The sequence below is a fragment of the Lampetra planeri genome, chromosome 19, assembly GCF_965212315.1.
Source record: "Lampetra planeri chromosome 19, kcLamPlan1.2.h2, whole genome shotgun sequence".
Lineage (NCBI taxonomy): Eukaryota > Metazoa > Chordata > Hyperoartia > Petromyzontiformes > Petromyzontidae > Lampetra > Lampetra planeri.
The window spans coordinates 11,216,083-11,226,361 of NC_136125.1; the positions used below are offsets into that span (position 1 = coordinate 11,216,083).

The 10,279-nt window shown below is 49.0% G+C and overlaps 1 protein-coding gene across 1 annotated transcript; it reads right to left on the bottom strand.

The window, feature by feature from the left end:
- Positions 1 to 3,580: 3,580 nt before the first annotated feature.
- On the bottom strand, positions 3,581 to 10,279 carry LOC144723924 (mitochondria-eating protein-like). Its single transcript, XM_078602698.1, has 6 exons — positions 9,935 to 10,279; positions 8,584 to 8,689; positions 7,569 to 7,669; positions 5,028 to 5,146; positions 4,431 to 4,526; positions 3,581 to 3,824 (listed from the first exon to the last, which is right to left on the bottom strand). The coding sequence occupies exons 1-6, from the start codon at positions 10,145 to 10,147 to the stop codon at positions 3,581 to 3,583; spliced, it is 879 nt and encodes a 292-aa protein (XP_078458824.1). The 5' UTR covers positions 10,148 to 10,279.

Consider the following 10,279-nt stretch of genomic DNA (forward strand, 5'->3'; position numbering starts at 1 on the left):
CGCGCGATCGCCCTTCCACCGCGTTCGTAATTTGAGTAGAGCCTTGGAGCCAGTCTTCTCTATATAAACATGTGCCACTTACTGAGAGACAATATTTGCGCCTGTAGAGCACGCGGGAAGCCCTCTGCGGGCAAATGTTTGTACAATTTGTCACAACGCGTGTTGCCTGCGTCCCATCGCTATTCTGTTTTGTTACCAAAGTGCTCAAACATCGTTATCCGAATTCTCGATTACGTCCATAAATGCGTTCAATGAGCGCTTTGTCACACACGCTAATTGCGCGTGTAAAGTTTTGCATCTGTGACGAGGCAATGTCTTTTGGAGCGGTGGCGCGGTGATTTGCAACGCTGTCTAAAGCTAGCGACTCATCCATACGGCTATTTGATCATCCGTCAATACATCCACTCATCCAGATGTATCTCCACGAATACACCCATTAATGCATCTATATTAGTTTGGCTATACACCCAACTCTCTATCCATTCATTTCTCAATGAATTCATACATACATTTCACCATTTGTATGATTCTTTGTTCATCCACTTAGCGCTCTTGAAAATTGTTCTCGTGATCTCGTGTTTAAAATTTACTGATCATCTCGTACGAAAATTTTCATCAAGGTATTCATTACATTTAGTTACTAACACTGTGCTCTGACAACGTGTTAAAACGTGGTCCGTTCTTAATAACGTAACGCTTGAATGTTATCTTTGGGATGCTGTTAGAATGGACACTGGCAGGTTGGTGCTGTTGCCTTTGCAACAGGCACGAGAGGAAGCGATGCCCAGGTGTGGTTGCAAAAGTGCCCCTGGTGGTGATGACTTCCGGACAATCATCATCATCGGTCTCCATGTCCAGGCAGCATTCAACTTGGAAAGCAACAACTCTCCACATCTTTCCATACAGTATTTACAAAATGAATGCATTTACTTGAAGAGTGCACTTTCGACTCCCGATTTTTTTTAAACCTACTGTAAACAAAAATACCCGATTCACATACAAGCTAATCCAGGCTTTTGAGATGTTGTGCTTCCAAAGACCGCTTCAGATTTCACCCACTGCCCAGCGTACAAATTACACGAACCACAACTGGCAATAAAAAAAAAAGAGGAAGCTGCTGTGCTTTGCTCTGTCACTCGTATACGAGAAAAAAACCTTCCAACACCATCCTGCAAGTCTCGGTCAAAGGGACGAGGAAGGGAGGTCAACCAAGGACCAAACGGATGACGACTTGGTGTCTTGGACAGGGCGGTAGGCCGCGGATATTGTGCAGATCGCAAACGACTGCGAAAGGTGGAGATTTAATTTGCGACGCCCACTGTGTCGCCACAACTACCACTGGGACTGGAAATGATACTGCAGCGTAGGTATTAATTCTAGATTTGAAGCTTTCGTGACTGCAAGGATTCATACTCTTAGGTTTTTTCGATAAAGTCACGTAGGTAAAAAATAAAATTGAACGTTAATAAAAGTAATAATGGAAATAAAATAAATTAATTATTTTATTTTATTTCCATTATTGCTTTCATTAATATTTTATTTTATTTCCATTATTACTTTTATTAACTTTTAATTTTATTTTTTACCTACGTGACTTTACCGAAAAAACCTAAGAGTATGCAGTGTAGGTGTTTACAGTTGCGCCGTATGGCACTCTGATTTGTTTTCATGTTCGACATTACGCCCGACGGTGTCCGACGTTTTGAACATCAGAGTGGATCATGGCAGGGGCAAGTGCAGGGGAGCAGAGTAGAGGGGAAGGGATGAGGAGGAGGGGGGGAGGTGGAGTCGGGTGGCAGTTGAACAGCGGGGGAAGAGTTTGGCGCTCCAACGAGGAACGGGGCAGGCTCAGCGTTCATGGCAGCGCGAGTGAGGAGGCGCGGGAGGGATGGCGGGGAGGGCGACCGTGGGAGCAAGAGCGCTCTCGGGGAACAGAGAGCGCGCTCGGAGGAAGAGACACACGCAGCGCAAGACCGGAGAGTGGGTTAGTTGAGTTTATTTCACGTAATAACCTCACGTCATAGAATCGTTGCGTACGCCACCATTGCCTTCGACACATTTGACTGTTTTCCGGGTACAATTATGTGAAGTGCTCACGACGGACGAGCGTGCGGCAGCAAAGTGCGACGAACGCGACGCGTCGCCCGGAGCTCCGCCGTCACACCAGGGGGGAGGAGAACAGCGCACGCACAACGACGGCCACGGAGGCGACACGCTGCGGGGTCTACGCGTCGCTGCGGTGTCGCAGCAGCAGCGGCGTTGGACGGCTCCGCGCGTCGAAACGGCCGCCTCTCGAGGCGGACTTGAAACGCTCCGGCAGGCGGGCATGGCACGAAGCTGTGGAGTGGCGCGGGCACGTCGCCATGTGGCGGCGAAGCGCGGAGGAGCTGCGGACCGGAGAAGCCCAGCGAGGTGGAGAGGAGCTGCGAGTCGGAGACGCCCTGCGTCGAGGCGGAGCGCTGCGCTCGTGGCAAGGCATCGAGAGCCATCCCCTTGAACAACAACAGCAACAACAACAGCAACAACAACGAAAATGAGGACGTAACATTTGTGTTTGACTTTTTGGTGATTTTTACTTTTTTACTTGACATTTTCAATTGGCTTTTTTACATTTTAACCAGGCATCGAACACGAATTACCACGTGTGGCCCATCCAACCCAATTAATATTCACGGTTCTCCTACCCCCACACCAGTGTGAAAGGTTTCTGTGGTCAACACATTAACCTCGTGTGATAGTGACGACCTGGGAACAGCTGGCGTCCGGCACTTAACAACGGCAAACACCTGTAGCACTACCCTGCGGGCCACCATAAGTGTAAACACTCGTTGTTTTGACGCGACACTTGCACAGCTACTCAGCATTACACGTGCAATCTTCCTTCCTTCTTCACGTCGCTTCAGTCACCCTTAATTTACCAGCTGAGAGTCCGTTCAAACAGTACATCTGTTTGCACGCATCATCCAGCCCAGTCTCACCACGTCAGATAAAACAAGGTAGTATCTGTACTCTGTAGTTTCCTAGTCAGCGGAGACCGTGCGTAATTTATTCTCAACTCCGCAGCATACAGCAATGGTAATGAATACAAGCTGGCAACCCGGTCTATTAAGGGAGCCACCATTACATCGCGCTAGGCCAGGGGTCAGCAACCAAAATAACAAGAAGAGCATTTTTTATCGAATTCGGTGGGGAAAAAAAACTCAACATTTCAAGAGCTGCAATGCACAGTGTGGTGAAAACGAGACGGTGGTCCTGAATAACTGTCACGAAGTAGTTCCTTAGAGAGCCACCGCACGCGGCTCTGGAACCGCTGGTTGCTGACCCGAGCTAGACTGTATCTTAAACACATTCCTCCTGCGGAGGGAGCTGGTAGGAACGTTGGGTTGCTCGGTCAATGGCCAGGGTCAACGGCGGCGTGGTGTATTCCGCAAATATGCCCGACTGTGTGGGCGGGCACAAGCCGGCGTGAGTAGGTTAAACGTTGAGTTTTAAAACGTGTCTCATCATAGCCAACCATGCTTAGGTATTTGTTGCTGTCGTAGTCATCGTCACACACTGGATGATTTTTGCCCGCTAATATTCATCGCTGAGTCGAATAAAAATAAAAACGCTTCGTGAGCATGACCGACAGTGGGGGCAGAGCGTGCGGAGAGAGAGCGGGGAGCGCGATGGACGCGGCGCGCTGCACGTACGACATGCGCTCCAGCAGGCGCGCCTTCTCCTGCTGCAGCGTCGCCATCTCGGCCTGCAGGTGCCGCGCCTGCCTCTCGCTGTCCTCGCGCTCGCGCCGGTTCACCTCGGCCTCCTCGCGCGCCGCTTGCAGGCTGACGCACGCACGCGCACACACACGCACGCACACACACGCACACACACACGCACGCACACACACACACACGTCCACGGTTATCGTGACACGGTACGTTGCTTGTTGCAGAGGTTTGCGGTTACAGCCTAGCGACTGACCTGGCTAATACTGCATTTGGGGTGTATTGATAATAAAATAAAAAACGCCGTCTGCTTCAATGAAAACGTTAAACATCTCAGTGACCTTATTTAAAAAAGAGTTGGCCATTTGTGCCGCAAACAATGCACGTTTGCACTATTTTTTTTATCATTTATATCCAAATGAACCAAAAACATTTTCAAGAGCTGAAAAGTAATCGACTCTTTTCCAGATGCAGTGACCTTCTGCCTGATTGCTAGGTTTCCCTCCTCCTTCACAAGAGCTGAGTGGCATACATCTCCCAGGATTGGGGCAAGGGTCCAAACATATCGTTTTGGCTCCGACGCTCAATCTGGAGCGGTGCGTGCGTTAACAGCGGAGGCGATCGAGAGGTCAATGTTGAGTGAGCATTTGGTACAGACGAAGCCTCCAGTAGCCAACAAAGCTGCATATTCCTGTCCGTCAGTGTGAGCCGAGAGGCCCTTACTCCGCCCTCAGCTGAAGGATCTCCTCCTCAGACGCCAGGTAGGTGGAGGCTGAATTGGTCTTTGAGGCTTCAAGCTCGTCGGCCATGTTTTTCAGGCTGGAATAGAAAATGTTGGCATGGGGAAAACCCTCAATCACGGACGGTAGGAAGAAGGCCTCATTCAGCAGTGGACTGACAAGGGGCTGTACATGTGTGCACTCGTACAACCCGTCCCGACACACAGTCAAAATCCATTGTATCGAAAAGAATACACTCTTTTTAATTTAAAAGTGTTGCCTTTCCTGATAAGTCATTGCATTGCTTTGCGGAATTGCTTCAACCAGAAAAAACTAAAGAGAAATGTACTTTTTAAAGAGTGTTTTACATGTGAGACGCAGCCAGAGCATAAACACTCACTACTTGCCAGAAAACATCTTAATAAATAGAGAACTCCACAGCAGTTGTTGGCACTGGCTCATCGCCTGGCAGCATTCCAGCTTATCCGCCGTTCCTCAGCGACCGTGAGATGCAACTTGCATGAACGACGACGCTACGTAAAAATAATCGTTACATTTTCATTTTTAGGCATCAGGGTGCGCAGAGCGGCAAATCACCCACCGCTGCTTGGCGTTGCTCAGCGACTGGCGCGTGGATCGCAGCTCCGACTCGAGCGATCCCACCTCCCGCATGTGGCGCGCACACAGGTCTTGCAGCTGCCGCTCCTTCTGCGCCGTCTCCTGAACACGAGACGCTCACGTGTTGGGTGAGTTAGTCAAGACCAATCGGAGCATCGGTGCATTTGGCATTTGCGCCATTTATTAGGGCGCAAGGCTGTCGCGAAGGAGCTATGTTTCGCACGTGAGTAAATATGCATTCTAGATTTGAAGCTTTCGTGACTGCAAGGATTCATATTTTTAGGTTTTTTCGGTAAAGTCACGTAGGTAAAAAATTAAAATTAATAAAAGTTAAATAAAAATAAAATCACGACGTTTCGGAGGCAACACAAGCTTCCGTCTTCGGGTGGAACAGTCACAGCACGATAGCTGTATCTTACTTGATACAGCAATCGTACTTGATACAGCAATCGTGCTGTGACGGTTCCACCTGAAGACGGAAGCTTGTGTTGCCTCCGCAACGTCGTGATTCTTTTTATTTTATTTTAGTTATATTTTACTTTTATTAATTTAAATTTTTTACCTACGTGACTTTACCGAATAGTAAATATGCAGTAGATTCATAGTTAACGATTGGGTAATTTGCGAGCAATTTTAAGATTTGGTCAAATTGGGACTGTGACGCCGGGACACGTGGCATACTCTATTATGAATAAACATCGCAGGTTGTGGAATGTCCACTGTGAAGCAGAGGTCGTGTATTTTTGGTTTATACATCTGCAGCATTAACCAGGGCGGCCGTGCGACTTGAACCACGAACCTCTGCAGCAAGCGGCAAGTGAGCTGCTGCACGAGCATTTCACCATCCGAAATTTGGCAAGATAACTGTGACTTGGGGGTTGCCACCTTTTCCGCTTTAGACTAAACCCACACATATTTCTTTGTCAGCATAGGTCAATCAAAACTGCAAAGTTCAGTCAGAAAGATCAACACAATATCATAAGATCTTGGCACAAACCAAATCCTGGCAATTCGCGGACTGTCCTGGTCAAAGCCTCTATCCCGTAAACCCAGACAGGTGACAACCGAGTGACGAAGCTCAGAAGCAATGGCGTCAGCTATCGAGTGTGTGCAGGTGGTACAGCATTTGTTTACTTCTCTGCTCTGCAGAAAAAGTTGCTTCTTCACAAATTCCGCCACAGTATTTTACAGCCGTGGGGTATTGCGACGTGGTACGAGGCAAACCCGAGACCATTCGAGGCATGGGGCTGGGACACAAGTGGAGTTGATAAAGAAGATTTGGACTGCGACAGAAGCAAAAATGCTCTGGGCTTGGTGGTTCAATTCCTACCCTAACTAGCCTGTTTTTTTTATCTTTCCCTTACTTTCATAGTTTTGGTATATTTTTGGTAGAGGTATGTTTAGTGGCGAAAGGTTGCCAGTGTGGTGATGGGCAGCATAGGTGAAGGTGAAAATTAGTTGGTGGGAAGTAGTCCACGCATGAATTTGGTCGTTTCCTTCCCCACAGTTTGGCCACGCACAGTGAGAATTGGTCTTGAAAGTGGTTGTGAGGGATATTCAGTCATGAGAGGGATTATCACAAAATAATGCCACCTGTACTTTGGTTTGTTTGGAGGGGGCTTATATGGATTTGGAGCACAGATAAAATCATGTAGGTGCACAGGTTATCAAGACACCCCATTGGTTGAATGGTCTGGCCTCTGCAGTATAAAGAGACCCAGCTCCTGTGTAGTTGAGGCAAGACTGGGACTGCCTGGGAAGGTCCGAGCGTGCAACTGCGTGATTCTCAGGAGGTGCAGCTGAGAGGATGGGAGCTGGGGGAGCTCAGAGCCAGGAGTGAACGATAATACCCAAGCCTACCAAGCTGCTTGCAGCCACTGCTTTGGGACTTGTGGGTGACATACATGCAGCACCGCCTCCGACGGCGCATTGGGCCTTGTAAAGGGCCTGGACTCTGCCAGATGGGCCAGTGAAAAGACGGTGGACAGAGTGGGTGTGAAGGGGTAGGCGGTGTGTGTGTGTGTGTACGTGTGTACTTTCGTGGGAAGCTGCAGTGCAGTGGTTAAACCTGGTGACGAGTTCGTTTCCAGTTCACGACCAATATCAGCGACGATTATCTCAACCGGTACTGGGCCTCCCCAAGGTCAACTTGGACTAAAATGGGTACCTGATGCGGTGTGTGAACATATCAGCACTGGAGAGACAAAAGCAGCCGGGCATGGTGGCTGCCACCCACCCCCTCGTATGCCGTGCCGGCCTTCATAAGTGCTCGCTAACAGCACTTTCCCCAACAGTCTGTCAAAGGTTATATGGGGATCTATGGCTTTGCATGCGTGACATTGATAGTGGGTTTCCCCTTTGTATGAAGATGACCATCATTGCTCTACAAAGTACTTGAACACCCTTTGCGTCTCCGAGTGGAGTGTGTTTTCACGCCACAACCGTGCGGCCAAACGCCCTCCCCAGCCAAGCGGACATTTGTGTCCGCAACGCGAGAGATGGCGGACAAGCTCGTGGCAAGTACCCTGATGAGGGTGAGGCTGGTGTTGGGCGATACGCCCGGGGAGACGGCGACGTTGCTCTGAAAGGGCAGGAGACGTGACTTGGCGCTGGCGGTGGGCCCACCTAGGAGAGCGAGAGAGGCTCCGTGTTGGCTTCACAGCGTTCTTCCGCATGGAGAGGTGGGGCACCGCCAACAGCCCGGGATATGGTGTGCTCAGCGAGTAGGGGATCCACACGACTAGTCCGCAGGCAATGTACATGGTGATTTCTCGTTTCTGGTCAATTGCTACGTATCACCCGTTCAGCTAGGTGCAGGCTATGTCCTGACTCCACCGGTGTGGGTTCTGGCAACATGATCGGAGTGTCCAAAAGCCAATGCTTGTTCGGTCCTACAGTCAATCTTTCAATGGTCATTAATATTCTCCGAATGTAAATTGAGACGGTCGTTCATTGCATGCATATGTGTATTGCACCTAGAAAAATGCAGCACGAAGAATGAATAGTGAATAATTAATGAATAGTGGAGTTTAAGAAACCCTGAGCAACATTGGCAAGTGAGTAATGTCCAATATATTTTAATTTGTGGGCTGATTATTAAAAGTGCAGCCCTGCAGTAAGTTGCTAAACCCACTGCTGGCAGAATGGCCTCCACTAGAGGGAGCTATAATGAACCCTGCTAGAGAAAATTTGGCCTACTCTTTAATGCTGGTAAGAAGTCTTGTACAGAGTTGGGAGTATTCACACGACCAGACCACAGGTCGTGTGATTGACAAATTGTGATACACAATATACCAATTTATCCTGTTTGATGGACAGAGGTAGGGGTGTCATAGAAACGCACCCATTGTTTCAACTACCATGCTGGCAAATTAAACCATTGACCTTTGGATTAAAAATTCAGTATGCCAGCATCCCTTCAGTACTGAATGCATGCCCCGTATAAATGGGTGCTTGCTGGGGCAGTTTGTGTGTGGGTGTTGGCTGTGCGGTTGTTAGCTGTGCTATTGGCAGCTTGCTGGACTCTGGGCTACCCATACCTTGGTTGGTCTTATTGCTCATCATGTTCAAAAGCTGATTCTGCACCTTTGAGGTCCTCTCAATGAGCTCACAGCAGTGGGTCAAGTTTTCATTGCTGCTGTTGGCCTGCGGACAACACAACACGCGTAAGGACATGCCAAGTCATATCGCAAAACAACTGTCACTTGCCGCTTGGCTCGATGCACAAACACACTTGCTATAGTCATTCCGAAGGTGTAAGTCAGCAGAGATTGACTGGGCCACGAGGCAATTGGGCATTTTCTCGGCGAGCCAGATCTGGATTTGAGTTGACTTGAGACTTAAATCTCAGCTGCACAATCAGCTGGTGGCAAAGTTGTGCAGAGTAAGAAAACTCAACTCCTGGTAGGTAGAGCTTGCCAAATGAATGCCCAGTTAACTGCTGCAATAATTACAATCCTGTAAGTCGGTGGATTGTATTTGGCTTTTTTACTGTAGACATCACGACATATAGAGAGTAATTAAAATGAACACAAACTACCACTGCCTGATACAGTACTTTAATTTAAATAGGTTTGTTTGATTTTTTTTTTCAATTTAAGAACCTGAATAAAGGGGCAAAACTGTTTCTACCCGTGGGAAAGAACCATTCCAATGTGCCTCGTGAATAAAGTGTGTAATCCGTGCGTGTACTGCGTGTTATCAGACATGGTTCAGAAACACGGTCTTCATATAAGATCTCGAACAAACATAATATCGTTTTTTTGTTAAATAGCGTGAACATAAATGGGTCGTTAAACCCGCCACCACACGACAAAGCCAATTAGTAAGGTTTGTCACGTGAACAGAACGTGCCAATTCGTTACTCGTACAGCACACCGGTGTGTTGGAGAGCAAATCCACAACATTTACAATCTGAGTACCATTTGTACGACTTAGTAATTACTAATTGGCTGTATCCGGTGGTGGCGGGTTTAACGACACACATATTTACGCGATCTAACCCAAAAAAAAACCGATATCATGGATATTACTCTCGAAAGCCTCCTCCTACGTGTTAAACATCTCGAACAAAGATTGCAAAGTGCACAAATAAGAACCGGGAGATGTATCCTTGGAATTTCACCGCGACAGACAGATACAGACAGAGAGAGAGGAACACGCGGATTAGAGATCATACACAGGGGTGCGTGACATCGTTCCAACTTAAAAACTCTCAAGTGCCCAAAACAACGTCGCGAGTAGGAGGAAGAAGAGAAGGAGGCACGCCGATGGGCCGAGAACAAAAACGGATCGGCAGCTCTGGAAGGGGAGCGCGCCCTCGACAATGCCACGGATGACACCTCACGCAGACGCCCCCCCCCCCCCAACGAGGCGCGCTTCGAAGCTCACGTGGAAGTCGCCTTGCCAGGAGTCCAACCTCTCCTGCAGGGCTCCGTACGCGCCGCTGTTGGCGAGACGTCGCAGTGACTCTGCCATGGCTCGCGTGCTCGTGGGCTGCCCGCCGTCATCCTCCTCCTCCTGTGCCCTCCAGCCCGGGTTGGACCCCCGCCGCCTACGGCGAAAGTCGCCTTCGGGCATCTGCCGCCTGAGTCGTCCCGCCATGCAGCGCTGTGCGGTGGGACGCGCGCGTTTGGGTGCCCTTGGAGGTGGCCACAGGCGGTGTTGGTCTCGGTCTGGGTGTGCGGGCAGGGGAGGGGGTTAGTTTGAACTAAAACTTTTTAAACTTTGATTTAA

Coding starts and splice junctions, on each gene's coding strand:
- LOC144723924 (XM_078602698.1), bottom strand. CDS start 10,147: ATGGCGGGACGACTCAGGCGGCAGATGCCCGAAGGCGACTTTCGCCGT. Junction 5,147..7,568: donor CCAGCCTCACCCTCATCAGG/GTACTTGCCACG, acceptor TCTCGTGTTCAG/GAGACGGCGCAGAAGGAGCG. Junction 4,527..5,027: donor CTGAGCAACGCCAAGCAGCG/GTGGGTGATTTG, acceptor TTTCTATTCCAG/CCTGAAAAACATGGCCGACG.